At 43.2% G+C, this 20,684-nt stretch overlaps 2 protein-coding genes across 5 annotated transcripts; both read left to right on the top strand.

Moving 5' to 3' along the window:
- Window positions 1-14: 14 nt before the first annotated feature.
- c1qbp (complement component 1, q subcomponent binding protein) lies at window positions 15-2,402 on the top strand. Its single transcript, XM_061752146.1, has 6 exons — window positions 15-509; window positions 1,099-1,249; window positions 1,326-1,413; window positions 1,530-1,625; window positions 1,698-1,820; window positions 2,045-2,402. Exons 1-6 carry the CDS (start codon window positions 254-256, stop codon window positions 2,192-2,194), a joined length of 864 nt encoding a protein of 287 aa, XP_061608130.1. The 5' UTR covers window positions 15-253; the 3' UTR covers window positions 2,195-2,402.
- A 1,042-nt stretch (window positions 2,403-3,444) lies between these two features.
- LOC133467359 (carbohydrate-responsive element-binding protein) lies at window positions 3,445-19,709 on the top strand. Of its 4 annotated transcripts, none has more exons than XM_061752129.1 (17): window positions 3,445-3,953; window positions 7,328-7,434; window positions 7,523-7,605; window positions 7,683-7,772; window positions 7,860-7,901; window positions 13,435-13,609; window positions 14,103-14,183; window positions 14,778-14,938; window positions 15,009-15,585; window positions 15,679-15,752; window positions 16,291-16,540; window positions 17,454-17,557; window positions 17,684-17,806; window positions 17,898-18,025; window positions 18,466-18,589; window positions 19,039-19,168; window positions 19,257-19,709. In XM_061752129.1, the coding sequence occupies exons 1-17, from the start codon at window positions 3,634-3,636 to the stop codon at window positions 19,418-19,420; spliced, it is 2,733 nt and encodes a 910-aa protein (XP_061608113.1). In that variant the 5' UTR covers window positions 3,445-3,633; the 3' UTR covers window positions 19,421-19,709. The 4 variants fall into 4 exon arrangements, with proteins under 4 accessions (XP_061608113.1, XP_061608112.1, XP_061608116.1 ...); XM_061752128.1 differs by having other exon boundaries at window positions 3,446-3,953; window positions 16,288-16,540; XM_061752132.1 differs by having other exon boundaries at window positions 3,447-3,953; window positions 14,778-14,926.
- The last annotated feature ends 975 nt before the right edge of the window (window positions 19,710-20,684 follow it).

Here is a 20,684-nt window from a genome sequence, read left to right as displayed (position 1 = left end):
TATGCCACATCCAATATGGCGACAACGTCGACGTATTGTTCATAACAACGTGAGATATCTCTGAATTCTCACATTTCCTTTGCTTCAGACATTGCTTCCGGTGCAAATGGCATAGTTACGAGTTTACGACAGGTCAATGTGTCCTTCCACACACGTGTGCTGCGTTATCCGCCTCCGCTAGCGACGTGAAGAGCGAGCGAGTCAGTCGGGTTCGTAGTGTCTCAAATACGTTGAATAGAAAGAACATTCGAACATGCTGAAGTCAGTGGTCCGCGCTGCGGGCGCCGCTCTGCGTCTTCCTGCCGTCTCCACGGCCAGGGCAAGGGCTCTGCCGCTTAGTTGCCCGACGCTGTGCTCGCCGAACGCGGCCGCCGCCGCCGCCAGAGCCTTCACCCGGTCCCTCTGGATGATGAACGGCAAAGGAGCGTCTGGCTCCAGGCCGAAGCTGCTCACGTCGAAAGTGTTGAATCCTTCGGCGTCGTGCGGATGCGGTGCAATGCACACGGAGGGTAAATGTCATATTTGAGAGTTGCTAACTTAATTCACGAGTCGCCAACCGGCGTCACAGCGATGTCAAAAGTGTTACAGTGGCGTAGTCGCTCGTTTGAGCACATGCTTAATTCGAAAAGAATCACCCGCATGGTCACGCCGAAGAGTCTTCTCGTGAACGAATCCCGGGCGACAGCTTTTTCGAGCTTGTGACCACAAATGTAGCCAAATTGTCAGCACTCACCTTGAAGTGATGCGGTTTACGACCGGTTGCTGATTTCTTCCGACACTCACTAGTGCGCAGAAGTCGCGGTTTATATAGCGGGACAGTGTTTCCCAGCCTTTATTGAGCCAAGGTACATGTTATATTAAAACAATCTGATGGCACAAAACATGGTCATCAGTACAAAGATACATTTTCTTGTAGTAGTAAAAAAAAAAAAAAAAGTTTATGGACCAATTTCGGGAAATTGTAAAATTTCCACATACTAATGTGTTTGGTTGGGAATCCTCAGTGTCACTCTTCTCAAACGGCGCTAATTCCGAAAAGTCCAGTTTCAGAATTTCACATATGCATCACATGTCCCCCCCCCCCCCCCCCAAATACAGGTGACAAAGCGTTTGGGGAGTTTCTATTTGATGAGATAAAAGAGGAGAAAAAGATTCAGAAAAGCGGAACTTTACCCAAGATATCTGGGGGTTGGGAACTGTCGATGGACGGCACAGAGGCTCTTCTCACAAAACATGCCGCTGGAGAAAAGTAAGGCGCGTGTTCTCAGTGCACTTTGTTGTCATAGCTCTGAAATGTATTCATCGTCTTCCCTCCCCCCTTTCAGAATCACTGTCACGTTCAACGTCAATAACAGCATTCTTCCAAACTTTGCGGATGAGGCAGAACAAGGAGATCAAAAATCAGGAGAGGAGGTGACAAAAGCCATGCTTTCCTCTTACACAAACTAACTTAACCATGTGAAAAAGAAATGCCAGTAGTACTTTAATGACCAGCTTTTCAATTAGAAGCATCCTATTTGTCGTTGCAGGCCGAAATTTTGTCAACACCGAACTTTGTTGTTGAAGTTACAAAACAGGCTGCGAAACATACGTTGGTGATCGACTGCCAGTTCCTTCAAGAAGAGGTAGACGCAACACTAGCAGCGGATGTGCGTCTCCTATGTCACATTGCGTGATCTTGTTTGGCTCTTTCTTAGACGGCACACGGCGAAGGGGAGGAGAGCGACATCTTCGGTGTCTTTGAGGTTAGCTTTCAGCCAGAGGGGGACCCGGAGTGGAAAGAGACCAGCTACACGCTCACCAAGGACTCTCTGAATGATGTGAGTTTCGACACAGTGAACAAAGGCCAGCAGCGCACAACGATTTGACTGACTTCTTTGAAACAACTGCTTCTTGGCTAGCTGACATGGAATGTTCAGTGATGTGGAAAATCTTTCCCTGCGAGCCAACAACAGATCACACACTCAAGAAAACTCGCACAACAAATAACCCAATTGCCAATTGTTTTTTATTTTTATTTTTTTCCCTGTTTTCTTCTTTTCAGTCCCTCTATGACCACATGATGGACTTTCTGGCCGACCGGGGTGTCGACAACACCTTTGCAGATGAACTGATAGAGCTCAGCACTGCCATCGAGCATCAACAGTACATCAAGTTTCTGGAAGAACTCAAAACCTTTGTGAAATGTACTTAATCTATTTATCGACTCCATCTGTCCATTTTGTCCGGTCCACATCCATTTGCAACTCGCCCAAATGTTTGTTGCGCTTAAAAGATCGAGACTCGTGAGTTCGGTGCGCCATGTTAGCAGTTCTTGGATTATGAGACCACAGACGTGTTCCGGAGGTTAGACGTGTATGTTTTTTTTCGAGGTCACAGTGCAATTAAACTGTTTTGCAAGATCCGGAGATCATGTCTTACCTGTAATCTTTAGTATCCATTCCATTAGTATCCATTCCATTATTGGGAGTGTTCAACTCTCATTAAACCAATTCTTTTGATCCAAATATTCTTTCTCAATATTTTATTTTTCTGCAATCCAAATTAAAACTAACATCTCAGAAGACCTCGCGAACTTCATCCGAGAATTAAATATTGTTTTACTTTTTCAACCTTTACCAACGTTGAGTGTCTGCACACTCAAAATGATGTTTTGGGATTGGAGCGATTTTAAAATAGTTGAACCTAACACTGCTCTTGGCCATTAGATGTGCAAGTGTACCTCGGGAAATGTCTTTTGAGAATTTGCCCTCAGTGCCACGCTTGTTTGTGAGCAACCTATTGAGCTTGTGACAATCTATCAGGCTCTAGTGAATTCAGGAAGAAAAGAAAGGTGTCAAGTTAGGCAATTATAATACCATACAGTAGCTGTAGAAGAAAATGTTTGACTAGTGAAGTCATTATTAGTGCAGTAGATGCTTTTATTAAAAAAAAAATAATAATTTTTTTTGGGCCATTTAAAGCAAAAACCAGTAAGAATGAGTGTGCCTTTTTGTGCCGTGCAACATATTTACTCCTGCGCTAACTTGTTTCAGTGCTAGTTGTTCACCTCAAATGTCATAGAGTAAACATTTGTATAAAAAAAAAAAACCACAAGGCCGTAAATATAAATAAAATTGGGAAAAAGTGAGTATGGCGGTGCACTCTTGTGCTGCAACATTCACTGCTTTAAGTGTTTGTATATTCATCTAGCTGTGCCAGCAACTTCTTGTGAAAGGCGTAACAATGAAATGCTCGCGCACTAAACGGCAGATGGCAAAAATAACCTCCTATTCCCTTACGGCGGTGTCGTATGTCGAGTACACCCCGTATTGACAACAGTTCCCTGCCACGGCGCCATCTGGTGGAATATTGCTCGAATTGCCTCATGCTGATGTGGTGGTGGTTGTCGTTGCCTTAAAAAAAACAACAAAAAAAAAGGTCTATTAATAATTACCACCTCAGGCTTCCCTTAAGGACTTTAACACCATCGAAGCGGATAGAATGCTTTTGCACAATCGTTCGTTCACTCAGAGGAAAAAGAGAGACAGCAGCTGTCGGAGGAAGGCCCTCAACTGGCCCCCAGCGTGAGGAGGGGCAGGAGGGCAGGAGGGGCAGGTCCCCCAAAGTCCCACACGAGCTGAAAACGCGGCGATGGCGACGAAAGCGAGAGTCGCTCCAGTGGTCGGCAGTGGCGGCGACTCCGAACCGGAGGCGGAGGCGGAGCTGCCCCGGCCGCCTTACGCGCCTTTCACCTACACGCAGGTCATCCACAGCGGGCACTTCATGGTGTCGTCACCCCACAGCGACGCGTCGCCGGGCGGCTTGAGAGGCGGAGGGCGTCCGAGCTACGACTTCGACACGGTCAACCGGACCTGGTGCCAGACGTACCGCTACGGGCCGCTGAGCTCCGGCAGCCTGAGCATCGACCCCACGCTTACCCGCCTGTTCGAGTGCATGTCCCTGGCCTACAGGTGGGTCATTCGGGGGCAGTTCAATAAACCTCATTCGGACGTTGGACCCACTTTTTACATTCCTGTGGAAAACCCTTTGAACATTTAGTCCATATCCTCGCTAGGCCTGTTTTAGCTCAAATGTTGTTAAGCCCCTCTCCCCAAATGGTTTGGTTGTTTGTGGTTAGGCCAATTTTATTTTATTTTTTTAGCCCCCCCTAAAAAGGTTATTCTCTTTAATTTGGATTTGTTTTTATGATGATAATAATGCATTCCACTTAAATATCGCTTTACAATTTTACGCATCATTCATTCACACTTCAGTCACATTCTGGTGGTGGGAAGCTACTTGTGTCAAAGCCAATGTATTTATATAGCGAATTTCATACACGAGGTAACTCAATGTGCCTTACATGATTAAAAGCATTTTTTTTTTTAGCTTATAAACATTTGAAACAAAGAGAAAAAATATATAAATCAAATAAAAATACAATTAAAACAGCGTACAGTGCAAGGAATATCATTTAAAAGTGGAAATGCTCTAAAAAGCATGAGAACAAAAGAAGTTTTGAACCTGGACTTGAAAACATGCACACTTGGGGCTGACGTCACTTCTGTTGGCAACTTCTTCCATTTGTGTGCCGCATGATAGCTAAATGCTCCTTCACCATTGTTTGCGTTGAACTCTGCGCTCCACTATTTGACCCGAGTCTGTCGATCTCAGAGCCCGACTGGGTTTATATATCCCATTAGCATTTCATTCATGTATTCAGGACCTAAACCGTTTAGTGATTTATAGACCAGTAGCAGAACTTTAAAATCAGTTCTAAAGCTGACTGGACCGCATTGTTCTGGTCAGAACCTGAGCTGCAGCTGTTTAATGCTCTTTTTAGGGAGTCCAGTCAGAAGATCATTACAATAGTCAAGCGTACTTGAGATAAAAGCATGGATGAGCTTCTCCTGGTCTGCTTGACACATGCAATATGTTCTTCAGATGGTAGAATGCAGTTTTAGTAATTGATTTGATATGAAAAAACTGACATCAATGTGTAAAGGATATTCCTCAACTTCTTTTTTGGAACGTGTTGCAGCCATCAAATTCTAAGTTAATGATTATTTGCTAAAAACAATCAAGTTGATCAGTTTGAACATTAAATATCTTGTCTTTGTAGTGTATTCTAATAAATATAGGTTGATCATGATTTGCAAATCATTGCATTGTGTTTTTATTTGTTTAACACAACGTCATTGGAATTGGGGTTGTAGTAGCATGCAGATGTCAATTACCTAGTGCTCAGTTTTGCCTCACTAGTGACATAGTTGTCCACTCGTATGCCCAAGTTGTAATATTAATGTGCAGAAATGTCATACAGTATTAGAATAGACAGTCGTTCTCCTAGTGTGTGTGTCTTACCGGTGAGGACAAAGAGCGTCAATATTGTTCAAGAACAATGTGTGTGTGTGTGTGTGTGTGTGTGGAAGAGAATAACTTCTTGCTCCGTTCTCTTGTGCAACTGCTTGGAAACTTAACTATAAACTGGACTTTGATTCTACTTGGCTGCAGTAGATTTGAGTGTAACTGTGGTAATGCAGAATTGCTGTTGCATTTTGACACAGTTAAATGTTTCTCTTAACCTTTTTTTTTTAATGGAGGCTTATTATTGGGATATGCATTTACTCATGTAGGCTGAGTCATAGGAGCAAATTTGTTTTAATTCTCTGCTATGTGAAAATGTAATATACGGTATTTGAAAAAATATTGCTCAGTCTTGTATGATTTGATGCAAGGCCTGCTCCACAGTCATAATGTTACTTTGTTTGGATAATTGTTTTCAGCTTAAGTGCTATTGTACCTTTAGGTCCATTATGTGCTCTGCTGCATTTATGTTTCATTAACTAGACTAGCGTAAACTGTTTTTCCTCCTGCAGCAAATTGCTGCCTCCGCTGTTTTGTGAGAGTGTGTGAACCCCTGATCTCCCTTCATTAGAAGCATATTGAAATGTGCTCTTCATCTTGGCTTCCTAGCAACTCTGTGAGTGTCTCACATTAGGAGACACTCGGCCCTGTAAAAGCAGAGACTGGAAAACTGTAATTAGCAAGATCCAGCCCGGGTAGACCCGTTAGTCGAGGTCAGGACAGCTTACTGTAAAGGGGGACTTTGCAGTGTTAAAACTGCTCGCAAGATTTGAATGTAGCGTCACTTTGCTATTCCCTCCCCCCATGGCGTGTGTGCGACCTAAGCCACGCCCTTCAATAACATGCATGAGCGTGAGTCTCAAATTTACCGGGTACGTATATCCAGCTTCAAATAATAGCGCTATAGCACTACTAAGCTGGCATTAGCACTGTATGGTTCAATTGAGGTGTTGTCTCACTGTCTAAAACAGATAAATATCTGGATGAGCCAAAAATTGTCTTCAATTAAACCACAGCAAAACTGAGATAATTGTTTTTGGCAATAAAGAGAGGAGGATTGCTGTTAGTAAATACCTGGAGTCACTCTCTTTAAAAACCAAAGACCAAGTCTGAAACCTTGGTGTTCTGATAGATTCTGGCCTGACAGTCATATCAAATCAATTTCTAAAACTGCCTTCTACCATCTGAAGAACATATCCAGAGTGAAGGCTTGCATGTGTCAAGCAGACCAGGAGAAGCTCATCCATTCTTTTATCTTAAGTAGACTTGACTATTGTAATGGTCTTCTGACTGGACTCCCTAAAAAGAGCATTAAAAAGCTGCAGCTCAGGTTCTGACCAGAACAAAGAGGTCGGAGCATATTACTCCAATTCTAAAGTCTTTACACTGGCTCCCAGTCAGCTTTACAACAGATTTTAAAGTTCTGCTACTGGTCTATAAATTACTAAACGGTTTAGGTCCTGAATACATGAATGAAATGCTAATGGAATATAAACCCAGTAGGGCTCAGAGATCGACAGACTGGTCAAATAGTGGAGCGCAGAGTCCAAAGCAAACGGAGGTTGATATTCTGCCATAGTTTCAGCAAAGCTCCTGAAGCTGAAGGTAACAGGGCAGCGCCCGGCCGCGGGGGTGTTCCCGCTATGAGTGTGCCCGGGAGTTCACGCTAAAAAATTCACACCTCCGCGGTCACACCTTCTATCAGCTATTGGTTGTTTTTCCTAGGTCGCGATGGTTCCTTGCAACTCAATTAGGAGGCACAAGATGGAGCCAGAGACGGCTGATTTTTTTTTTTTGTTTGTTTTTTGTTTTTTTTACATATAAGACAAAAAGTGATTTAAAAAAAAAAAAAATAATAATAATTAAAAAATTAAAAAAAAAAAATACCCTCCCCCTTCAGTCTTTTGACTACATGTTCCGTAATGTTTTAAAAGGAAAGCGGCAACAAAATTCTCTTGTTTCCCCCCCACCCTTTTAGTGGCAAGATTGTCTCCCCGAAGTGGAAGACTTTCAAGGGACTACGGTTGCTGTGGCGGGATAAGATCCGTCTAAACAATGCAATTTGGAGAGCATGGTTCATCCAGTGTGAGTCCACCGCAGTTTAAACACCTGCACACTAAATGATATCACCCGTTCAGGATTTTTAGTGTCAAATATTCAATACTGTGCTTAGATGTGGAGAAGAGGAAAAACCCTGTGTGCGGCTTTGTCACTCCGTTGGAGGGATCTGAGGCAGATGCCCACAGAAAGCCTGAAGTTGGTGGTTTTTGTTTTTGCGCACTACTTTTGATGTCCAGAATGCTTTCCATACAAAAGTTGTTTCATCTGAGCAGGCGATTATATTAGAGGGCAGCTACTGGAAGCGGCGGATTGAGGTGGTCATTAAGGAGTATCACAAGTGGAGGATATATTACAAGAAGAGAGTAAGCCTTCCTGTTTTCCTCTGTCTTTTATTCATTTACTTTCTCTCTGATTCCATCTTCACCTGCTATCTTATTGTTCCTTTGCAGCTTCAGAAAAAGAAGGATGGAATTATATCAATGCTACAAGAGGTATGACCACTCCTACTGTTTTGTTATTTCAAATTCAAAAGCCAATTACAACATATCTACAATGTATTTACGTTCAATAGAAGAAGTGTGGTAGAAATTGCACCTTTTAGAAAGATTCAAATAGTTTATTTGGACTAAAACCACTCTTTGAGCTGTCACCTTATTGTGGTGGAGGGGTTTGTGTGTCCCAACGATCCTGGGAGCTAACTTGTCTGGGGCTTTGTGACCCTGCCTGGGTCTGCCTGCCTGACATGTTTTCCAGGACAGGGATATGGCAGAGTAAAAAACATGTTGCAAGTGATGGGCATTAGAAAGCAATACTTAATTATTAATATTATTATTTTAATTGTTAATATTTTTCTTGAGTCATCTGGAAGTTTATCCATCTGATGTTTTTCTCAACGAGGGCATGCTATGTAGTCGCTATGTCAGGACGAAATGTACAGTAGGTTTAGCGGAACCAGCAGAATTAATTCAGGCTCGTCTATTTTGTCAATTAGTTGTGTAAACTGGCTGCTAGTCAAATGTAAACATAAAGTGGACAGGACGCGACACAAGTTTGGCGAGTGACTGTTAAGTGGTGGTGGCGATCGGTCAAAGTGAAGTGTTATCCCTTAAGGAAAGAAAAGAGGCGAATGTATATCAGGGCTCCATAGCGGTTAGCGGAGTTCAGGATTTGAATCCGGCTCGGGTCCTCCTATCTGAACTTGCCGTCTGCATGTGCTTGCGAAGGGTTATTAACCTCTACTCTTATAAACCCTTTTTAGACTCTTAAACATACAGTAATGCACAGTAGTACTTTATTTCATTTGATTGATTTCGTTTTAATTATTTTTTCTGTTTTTGTTTACAGGTTTAATGTTTTAGGCTAGAAGTCTTTATTCTACCACAAAAAAAAGAAATGACAGCATACACTGAAAATCCCGCGATATTGCAAATTATGCGCAATATTAATATGAAAAAAAATCTGCAGTGCACTGAATCTGCAATAGGTGAACTGCAATATAGCGCGAGAATACTGTACTCTAGAGCAAGCGGTACAGGATGACTAGACTCCAGCTCACCTGCATCCCTAACGAAGATATGCAGTATAGAAAATGGATGGATGGATGAATGGATGTTTGTATATTTAGGAAAACGAGGCGTCTTTGTGATTACCAATAGCACAGAATAGTCCAATGCCTTGCTAAATGAAATGCAAGAAATTGAAAATGTCAAGAAAATCACTGCACTGTTAAAAAATGTGTGTACTGGGTATTTGAGCGCGCCAACAGGTTTGCTCAGATAAAGGCGTATTAAGGATGTTTTCTGTCCAGTAAATGTATCGTATGATGAGAGGAGCTGTTAGAAAGCCACTGATGAGCATCAAGCAAGTATCTGAAGCTGTTGGTGTCTCCAGAGTCCCCAGAACCTCTGAATACTGGATGCTCCGAAGGCTTGCACAAAGCTGTCTTTTTGGCCAGCCCTAACCAATCTTCCATCCATTCATTTTCTCGACTACATCCCCTCAGTAGGGTCACGGCTGAGCTGGAGCCTACCCCGGCTGACTTTGGGCGAGAGGCTGTTATGCCCTGAACTCGTTGTCAGCCAGTCTCAGGCCCTAACCAGTCTCATAAGGAGAAACATTGGTACTCAGCTCAAAAATATATGAAGATGAATTTTTAGCTTTATTCACCAATGATCACAGTGCTAGTTGGATGGTCTGGATCACAAGTGTCAGACTCAAGTCCTCGGGGCCAGATCTGGTCCGACACATCATTTTATTTGGCCTGCGAACGTGAATCATGTGCATCAACTTCCAGAATTCTTGATAAAGTCTGTACCAAAATATCAAATTGTCGTACGTTATAAATAATGATGCTGTATTGCAAAAACATTACCTCCCTTTTACTGTAACTTGATCAATTGAACAAACTATTATCCTAGACTTTTGATTCTAAATCTAGTTCAATCAATCATCATCAATTATTTTGTGATGCAATGAGGAGATAAAACATTTATATGGTTCCCCAGGGATAATGGCCCTCTGAGGGAAACCGGAACTACAAAAATTTGTTTGACACCCCTGGTTTGGATGGATGGATTTGTGGATGGTTTGTGGATGGCCACCGTGTCCAAACCAGGCTGTGACACCAGCAAGTAGGTGGCGGGGTGATATTTTGGGCTGCAATAATGAGGAGGCCCTTTTTGGGGGGCCTGAAGATGTCAAAATGATCTGCACAATATGTGGAGTTTCTACCGGGACATTTCCTCCCTTGGTATAAAATAAATGTGCCTTCCACAGTAAAATAATTCTCATATTAGACAACGAATCATCCCATGCTGCAAAAAAAATAAATATATAATTGATGCTGTGGCTGCTATGTGTATACACAGAGAAAAGCGTTTAAAAAAAATCATCCCCTGACCTCAACCCTATTGAGAACATGTGAAGCATCCTCAAAAGGAAGCTCTACGGGGATGGGCAATCCTCCAATGAGTTAAACGCAGAAACTATCCAACTTACAAGTTCAATGGATGAGATATCTGTTAATGGTATATCAAAGATGGGTTCCCATGTTAACATCTGACTTCATTGACAAAGATGTTTGGTTGAAACAACTCTGTTTTTTAAAAATAAAAAGATACCATTTTTTTCTGAATTCTTTACAACCTGTTTATTTCTTTAAACTGCCGAGCATAGATAATAATTTGGAATGCTGTGTTCTGAGTAATTTTGAAAAAAAAAAAAAAGCTGCTGTCATCATGGTGGTTTTGCTCAACAAAAACATATTATAGAAACTGGTACTGTATAATTGGGGATTTAAAAAAAAAAAATCATAGTCAATCTAAATTGTCAATGTAAATTGATTGCATCGACTATTTAGGACTCGTGAGTATACGCGGCAACACAAACATGGAGTTTGACCCTTAAAGGCTGAATTTGACATATTGACATTAGCCTTTTTGTGGCTTCAAGTATTGTTTACTTCTGAATGCAGTTTGAGCCCCACATTACTATATAATCATCCATACAACTATATATGCCCCATGGCGTTAGCCTCAGGCAGTTCATTAGAAAGAAAAATGGTAGCCTGAGATAAAAATGTGAACAACAGAACTTGCGTCATGGTCCAACATGTGTGGGCAATTGACGCATGTTCATCACCAGCGGTGACAATACCCCCAGCACTTCTTGAGGCCTCGTCTTTATTGTGTGTGTGTGGGGGGGGGGGGGGGGGGGGGGGGGGGGCTATAGAATTTAATCAAATCTGACCTAGTTCCTGAAATGCCTGCTAAAAAAAACAAAACAAAACAAAACAAAAAACAAGCTGAATGTTGAACAGTGACGTCGCATTCACAAACAATCAAAAGACGGTGAAAGGAAATGGAGGCCGAAGAAAGGCAATGAGGACGGACACCATAGGGAAGCACCTCATTGACAATAGTATTCTCGTGAACGCACGTGCCTTCTCAAAACACAGTCCAGTGGTCAACTGAGCCACTTGACTATTTATTGCCTTTCGCCGCTGCCACCCTCTCTTGTGTGTCACCGAATGCAAAGCTCAACATAATGTAAACTTGCTCAGATTGTATTGATTACATTGGATAGGTCAAGGATCACTAATGCAGGCTCGTGTGCTCTGTCTTACTAAGATCTCATATTGTCTTGTTCTTTCCACTGGGACTGACATTTCTAATACTGTAGGGTTTATATATATATATATATATATATAAAATAGCGCAGTGTTGATGTGAAACTGTGCATAATGCTACAGTGGCTACGAGTGACATTAAATACAGCTTTTCGGTCGTGATGGTGGTCCTTGGTATCTTTTGAGGTGGTACTTGATGTAGAAAGTTTGAAAACCACTGCTTTAGATCATGACTTGTACATTTTCTTTGCCATAGGCTTCTCTTCCCATCATTCTGATACACGGTGACTTGTTTCACTTGTCCAGAATTTGATTCCAGAAGTTGGATGATGGTTATACTGTATGTCGCTGCCACCATATATAAATGGCTTATAATCCCTGAATGGCAAATGCTATATTTTTGTCAGACCTATTAAACTAACACACGAAGACGACTGTTGAATTATGTTTTGATTGTTTTGCAAATACATTCATATAGGCAAAATCACAGGGAAAACATGCAATCGCCTATCAGGGAAGTTGTGCCGAGATTCAAACCTTGAGTCTCACAACTGTGAGGCAGACATGCTAACCACTCTTCCACACACAGTATATGCTGCATGATGCACAACTGAACTAATTAGGTATTGTAAATGTATCTACATGTTTGGAAAATACTATTTCAGCATTTTGAAGCTACTTATACTTATAACCCGCCTCTCGCCGAGAGATAGCTGGGATAGGCTCCAGCACGCCCGCGACCCTCGTGAGGAGAAGCGGAATGGAAGATGAATGAATGAATTATAGGAATACAACTGATTTTTCATGTATTGTTTTCTCCCCAGAGGAATTTCAGAAAGAGATTCAGTTTATTTGACAAAAACATTCTATTCAGTCATGTGATAGGGACTGGACTATAGTCAGTGAGCATGAAAACTGTTGTTAAAGAACCTTCCTTCATTTTATCTACATACTTCTTTCCCTCCCACTCAAACGTCAATAATACAAATATGAATGAAATGCACAGAGAGGAAATCCTTCAAAAAAAAAAAAGCCAATCACCGGAAGTAGGAAATTGCAAGCCGTGCATTTGCGTTTGTTTTTTGTGTGTTTATCATTTGTGTTGATGGGGGGCCTCAAGTCCTGTTCATCCCGCACGTGAGGATGACTACTGTACTAGAATTAGGTCAGGGACAAAAGACCGCCCTTCTTATTGAAATGGTGAGGCGTCAAAATAAATGAGCAAACCCAGTGTAATGGTTACCTGGAAGGCGCTCTTGCTTTTGAACAGTCTGCCCACTACGTATTTTTCATCATGCGCCACACACACGGTAATCTTTGCTCTTTTCTACTTGCACATGCATACTATCCTTCAATGACAGCTAATCAAGAGGCAAAAACAAATTATAGGAGGAACAGTCGTGCGCTTAGACGTAGTCAAAACAGGCCGTCGTCCAGTCCGGGCTTCCCTATAAATGTGATCTCGGGTGCGGAGGATCAGAATGAAGCAACGCATCCTGGGCACAAGGCAAAAGCTGTGTACGGACCTTTATGTGGATTCAGATCTGGCTTTGGACGAGAGGCAAGGCAAACAACACCAGTAAGGCAGACTCGTTAATGCAGCAGCTGACCAGTTTATGCATGTACTGTGTGTAACGTGTGGTCGGTGGGAGTATTTTAACGGGATGCTCCCACTGTCTCGTGTTGATGCGTGTGTCGTGTTGTCAGTAACAACTGCGTTTTTAACGCTTACCTTTTCTTGGCTCACCAAATGCTGGACTTGATAATACACAAGAGCCAATCAAATACCAGTATGGTGTCGCTTGACTTCATAACCTCTGCGGTTATCTCAAAGAGCCCTTGAATGGTCAGAGCAGGGATTGACAATCTTTTTCTTCTCCTATCTGATGTACCGAAAGGGTCAAATCTGCCAGGCGAAGCTGGAGAAATGGTCCAGTCAGATGTATCCGGAGCCTGAGGCAACACCAGAGGACGCCCACATGTTTGACCTGGACTACCTTCTATCGGACATCTCCGACACCCTGTTCACCATGACACAGAAGCCGTGCCCCTGGGCCAGTGAGCGGCACAACGGCAAGTAGTAATATACACACACATTATGTCTTAGGAACTCTGTATTTGTGCCCCACCAGATCTTTTTTTATCTTTGGAATATGTACAGTATGTGATACTTAATATAGAGCAGTGATTCAGTTGCATAATTAAGTGATAGACTACCATGCGTTCCGATTTGCATACAAATTTGTGTTGCGTCACTGCCATAGGAACGGAACGCTGTCGTAAACCGAGTACCCCGGTAATATTTTATTTGCATAAACGCACATGCACTAGTAGTAACACTGCACATTCTACCCTAAACTAAACTATTTTTGAATTGATTTCATAAAACTTTGTCTGTGGCTTTTACTTTTAAACGGGTAAGATACTCACTAAGGTTTCTTTTTCTGCTAAGGACAAGAGTCTAATTGATCTGGGAGTTTATTGCTGCCAAATTGAAATCATGTCAGAGAAGTGCAGGTGAATGTATTCTGTGACCTATGTACTGTAATATTGTTTTCCTCCTCAGCGTACACGACGAATGCTGATATGATTCAGCCTGGCCTAACTCCTCTGCAGCCTAACTTGGATGATTTCATGGATATACCAGGTATGGCTACGCACATCCCTCTGTTTTCTTTTTGCTCTTACAAAAAGTAAACAGATATTTTTTTAATTAATTATGGGGGGGGGGGGAATCTACTCTAAAATGACCCTTCCGCAGATGTTACAGAAAAGGTCATGGCTCGGGGCAAGAGAACATATTTAAACAGGACAATGTAAAAGGATGTACGGGCAAAGTTTTGTCTGTTTGACAAAGATGATCGAGCACACGCCGATGCTATACGTCTGCATGAGTATAGGGGAGGTCATACAGCCAGTTCAAGTGTGGCTGCTCTTGGGAAATGTTACTTTTCATTCATCTCTGCGCAGTTAGCCTATTGATGTGACCTCCCTTTGACTCCAAATTGACTTGTCGTCCAATACAAACTGAACGCAGAGGTCAATTTGCAACTTCAATGCTAATAATGTTGATGAATCAAAACAACTTTCCAGTGTAATTCCAGATTAGTGAGGCTGAAAATAATCATGTTTTCTCCACATTATGGACTAAGCAATCAAGTCGTCATGGAGATGATTTTCTGGACAACAAAAACTTAACCTTTAGTTTGCCCGCGTGTGTTGGACTTGGTGCTTTTTACAGATATCTTTTTGAACTCGGGGGTGCAGCCATGTGAACAGACAGCTTTTGCAGACTCGGGCTATTTTGAAAGTTCATCCAGCATTGCACTTGCCCCTGATGCGCCTGTCCACACAGCTCCTCAACTGCTCATCGACACCCAGCTCTCTCAGGTACTTGCGCAGGTACAGTAGTTACAGTCGAAATACTGTACTGTGGTCTGGCCAATGAAACTGTGAGTTGCCTTTTCTGCAGGCGGGTTTGTCATCTGAAAATTTGCCTGAGGCCTCCTCATCGAATAGTCAAACAGAGGGTGCCAGGCTAAACCAGGATTGCGGCGAATACCGCTCGACCGCTTTGCCATATGGACCCCAGTCATACGCCGATCCCGTTCTTTCGACACCGTTTGCGGCCAACGTTGAGCCGGTGTTCTCTGCAGCTTTCCCTTTTTTTTACCCAGTCCCGTGTCATAAGTTCAGCTACCACACACCCACGACCGCCAGCGTGACCCCAACCGTCATCACGCACACCGCCTCCACCACGGGGAGTGCGCAACAGGCTCCCAGCTACCCTCACCTCGGGGATACATACCCCCGACCTCCATGCCGCTCCCTCAGCTACCCTACCATCATGTCTGTCCCGGTTCAAACGGCCCAGCCGCCTGGAGGCGCGTCGCACTGCTTTGCGGTGCCCGAACAGGTGTCTAGCACGGAAGTGAGAGGGAAGCACAAGCGAAAGAGAGGAGGGGCGAGGACATCTGGTCCAGCTGTGGGTCTGTCTTACACGACATCCGCTGCCCCCGCCAGCTGCCTGGCTAAGCTGCTCTCCACAGGTGCCCTGTGATCTTGACTCATTTGATTTGTTTCCTGACTTAGCTTGGATAAAAGCACAAACGTTGCTAACTTGCGCTAGTTTGTGCTTGCAGGGAAGCCTTCGGTGGGGTTTGAAGTGACTCGTGTGACAGGCAAAGGTCAGAAGTCCTCATCTCCCAGCTCTTCGGTGAGCATAACATCAGCAGTAATGTGCTTCGTGCTACTTATCTTCATATCAATGAACCCACCAAAGTTGCAGTAAAAACACATCACTATCATCTCACGCCTTGCTTCGTTTGTCTTTGATTTTCAGTTATCTTCACTAAAAGTTATAGTTCAGCAACAGATACCCAATATTCACCTATTTCATTTCCTATTGTGCGTTTCCTCAACAACAACAACAACAAAACATTCATGTTAGGTTCATTGAAAGACTCTAAACTGTCCACAGGTGTCAATGTGAGCATAATAGATGTGACCTGTGACCCTAATGGGGAAAAGCATCATAGAAAATGGACGGATGTTCAATACTGGTGACCATGGAGTACAATATTCCATTCTCCCCTTATCTTGCTCATGAGAAATGATAAGAAGTATCAAATACAAGTTTTAACGATATATAAAGATGTGGTTTTCAACTGTTACAAAACTACACAGATCAGATACGTACTTCCTTAGTATCTAAAAAAACAAAACAAAAACAAAACAAACATGTTCTGCAGCAGGTTTCCTCCAGTGGGCAAGTTGCAGGAGCTTCATCCCAAGTGCAGCATGGAGCCAACTGGCATGGAGTGTTACCAGTGTTGCGCAATCAGAGTTCAGCCCAGGGTCACCGGCAAAGCTCCACGGGCTCAGCGGCGTCTGCCCTGCTAAGCGACGACACTGCGCACACAAGCGCGGCGGGCCTTCTCATCCCCAAGACCGAGAAACTGTCACCTGTCCAGCTTTATGGCACGGACAGGAGCAGCTTAACAGGTATTCAGTTGAACAATTCATATCTCTAGGCATCTTTAGAGTCTTTAATAAACATAAAAAGCATGTTTTTGTAATGTGTTCGAAAGGCAGAACACCTGAAAAATAAAACCCATGCACGGGGAGAGTATGCAAACGTTTCAATGGAGATTCGATCCCGGATCTCCTGACTGTAAGGCAGGCGTGATAACCACTATTTCGCCATGCTGCTATTTTGCCCCTTTTGCAGCTGTTGACTCATATTAAATGTGTGATTGTGTGTGTGATTATTTAGACCCGCGCTGGCAAATTCAAACTGGATTTTCTGCAATTGTGTCACTGATGATTGGTTTTCGTCATACAGAAATCTGCATCCCTAAAGCGCCCGCAGATCCACAAGCGTCTTTTTTTTTTTCTTCCTAAATTAAAGCCTTAATTATCCTTCAATCCAAACTTCCTAAACTGCTCCAGTATATCTCCAATAAACAGATTTGAACTTTTTTTTTTTTTTACATAATAGAATTGTATCTAATTTCATGTGAGCAGCATGGTGGGGTACTAGTTAGTAGATGTGCCTCACAGTGCTCAGGTTCTGGGTTCAAGTCTGAGCGCCGGCCTTCCTGTGTGGAGTTTGCATTTTCTCCCAATCCTTCCGTGGGTTTTCTCTGGGTCCTCCTCCTTCTGTCAAAACATGTCTGTGAGGTTTGTTGAAGACTCTAAATTGCCCAATGGTGTGAAGGTGAGCGTATGTTCCTTCCAACTGACTGCTTTTCGCCCCAAGGTCAGCTAGAATTGGCTCCAGCAAGCCCGTGACCCTAATGAGGTCAATAAAGAGAGAAAATACCAAGCGGCGATATTTTGTGGCGCATGATATTAAATGTTTCAAATTGAAAGTAACGCCCCTACTTTCAGTCATGGTTGCTCTTTGATTTTCCAGGGTATCCCAGCCAAACGTCACCCCCAAACCTGTTAGAGAAATCCTCCAATGCAGAATCTCCACATTCAGGTTTCCTCGGCTATGGAATGATAGAATCGAGTAAGGTAAGGATGTGCAATACGTCTATCTTTTGTTCAACAGTAAAAGCAATGCGGAGGATTCTATTTAGTAGCGATATGCCAGGATATAAAGTACGCGCATTGTGATGAACAGTGCCACGTCTTATGCAGCTAACAGAGACCAGGAGGATCACTCACATCTCAGCTGAACAGAAGAGGCGTTTTAACATCAAACTGGGATTTGACACTTTACATAACCTCGTGACAACACTCGGCTCTCAGCCGAGCATCAAGGTTTGGTGAAAGGACACACGCAATCGTTCAGCAAAAGAAATGATCACGGTGTACGGCTGACACGCAGCATCCTGTCTGCTTGGCGGCTCAGATCAGCAAAGCCACCACGTTGCAGAAGACCGCCGAGTACATCAGTAAGATGCAGCAGGAGAGAGCGCTGCTGCACGAGGAGACGCAGAGACTCCGAGATGAGATCCAGCTCCTGAACTCTGCCATCAAGTGAGTCCTTGCGCTCGCTTGGACTCTGCGTGCTCATGTGTAGGAGTGGAGTTGCGTGTGATTGTGCAAATGTTTTTGATATTTGATTTTGCCACCAGCTTGTTTAGCTCGGAGAGGGGCAACATTTTAGTAACTCGTTAATATGACGCACAGCAGTTCTACACCACTGCAAAGCACAGCTACTATAATAATATATATTTTTATAATATTTTTTTTATACCATTAAGCTAACCTCATTTAGCTTACACACCGCAGTCACGAGTTTAAAGAGTATATTGGTTGGAACTCTACAACGCAATGACGCACTATGTCCAGATAATCTGCTTCGTTGTGAATCTTCTGCACAATAATACTACGTTGGATGAACTAAATACAGTCGCTGCGATTCAGATGATGTGTTGTAGTTTAACAGTCGTCGTATACTGTGCTGTCTTTTGCAGTGCGTGCCAACAGCAGCTACCGGCCACAGGTGTGCCCATCACGCGGCAGCGATTTGACCACATGAGGCAAAAGTTCCGAGAGTACGTCCAGGCACAGACTCTGCAAAACTGGAAGTTCTGGATCGTATCCTTAACTGGGAATGTATAAAACAAAACGTACAGTACAAGGCAACAATATTTGTTGGAAGCGTGATGAAGTCGTGGTTAGCACGTTTTGCTTTACAGTCAAGAGGTTTGCGATTCCGAGGCCCAACAGTCATGATTTTGGAATGTGAGAGGAAGCCAGAGAAACCCCACGAAAGCACAAAAACCACAAACGAACTGCACACAGGAAGGCCCAAACCTCAGAAGTGTGACCTCGACATACTAGTCCACTATGCTGCCTCATCGCTAACATACTCCAACGAGCTTTGATATTTTAGCCTGTCCAATGAATAGCGAGCTTGTGTGACTGAGCACACTGTCAAATTGGAGACATCGAGCACGAAAACAACAAAACAGAGCATTAGCATTTTGCTAACAAACCAAAATCACTTTCTCGGGACGGCTTTTATTTCCTTAACTTGGTGTCAGTTCAGCATCATCATCGAGCCACTGTTTGAGTCCTACAATGGAATGGTCTCCACTGCCAGTGTGGAACAACTGTGCCAATCCACTTTGTGCTGGCTGGACCAACACTGCTCACTGCCTTCGCTAAGACCGAGTCCGTTCCGCACATTTCCTCGTACTCTTGTTATGTCTTCGCTTGTTCATTAAGATTGCCTGTCGTTTTTTTTTTCTCAATTGTTTAGTGGTCTTGAGTTCACTCCGTCTCCTGAGCACCACTACGTCCATCCTGACTGAGCCGAGACTGCTGCCCGAGCAGGCCGCTTTCGCCGTCACCCAGGGGGACCCCTCTGCTACGTTGGCCCACTCCATACAGCACCCTGCTCAAGACAATATACTCAACATGTGACTGAAAAAGAAAGCACTCAACTCGGCAGTTTGAAAAATGACAATCGCGCATCGTTTCTTCTGAATCCAACTCACCGGCTGCTTCAAGAATGTATGCCCAAAAAAGGACTCAGCTTGATCTATTCTCGTTTCTAAGCCGGGTGTAAGATACAATTTGTGTTCCAAACTTACAGTCTGTTATTTCTCAGAAAGCAATACATGGAAAACAGTGTTTCCTGTTGTTTGTGTGTGAGACACTTGGACTTCTGCGTTTTACTCCAATTAAGTATTAAAAGTTGAAAGTTTCCTGACTTGACCGACTACATGGTTTATTTACAGTATTCTGTTTTGGATATTTCACCCCAAACAAAACGTGTTGCTCGATGTGTGTCAAATTTTGTTCTAAAAATAGAAGACATCCTCGCCACGTCTTTTTTACATTGCGTCGTCATCCGCGGAGGTTGAAAAAAAGCAACAACCCTTTTTTAAAGCGAGTGGAAAGTACAGATGCAGTGGAAACGATCATGTGGACACCCTTGTTCTCATGCCAGGTTTTTGCAAACCCAAAAATTGAGCCCAAGATGAATCATTTCGCAACAATAAGAATGTATTTACATGGGCAATTATAAGAATTTGTATTCATGGACGGTATTCTGCGTATGTCAATGTTATATCGGACGTCGGCTTTTTTTTTTTTTTAAATCCACCGACATCGGCGTCAGCCCCCAAATTCCCGTATCGGTCAGACTCTAGTGAAGACCGTCGTCATCAAGTGGATAAAATGTTGCACAACAGTGACTTAAGAACTGGACGTCCCTCCAAAGTTGAGGAAAACTGGCTGCCAAAAGGCCAAAGGCAACATTGAAGGTGCTGCAGGAATTTCTGGCAAGTATTGGCTGTTTAGAACATGTGACAACAATCTCCCACCTTCTTCAAATGTCTGGGCTATGGGGTGGGGTGGCAAGAGCTTATCTTGCAAAGAAAAACATCCAACCGGGTTACGTTTTTGCAAAAACCCACTTGAAATCTACCAAATGCATTTGGTAAAATGAAAAAAAAAAAAACAAGATTGAACTTTTTGGACAAATTTGCAAAAGGTAAGCTTGGCGCCAACACAATAGTGCTCACTCAGCACCTAGCGAACACAACACAATACTGAGAGTGAAGCACCGGTGGTGTGCTTTGAGGCGGATTTTCTCAGACCTCCGTCAAGGTGGTTTGCACAAAACCTTCTGGCTTCAGCTAGAAAGCAAAAAAGTGTGAGAAAAAGCCGACTAGAGCAGCGG

The sequence above is a fragment of the Phyllopteryx taeniolatus genome, chromosome 17 (genome assembly GCF_024500385.1).
Source record: "Phyllopteryx taeniolatus isolate TA_2022b chromosome 17, UOR_Ptae_1.2, whole genome shotgun sequence".
NCBI lineage: Eukaryota > Metazoa > Chordata > Actinopteri > Syngnathiformes > Syngnathidae > Phyllopteryx > Phyllopteryx taeniolatus.
This window is presented reverse-complemented; position numbering and strand designations above follow the sequence as displayed.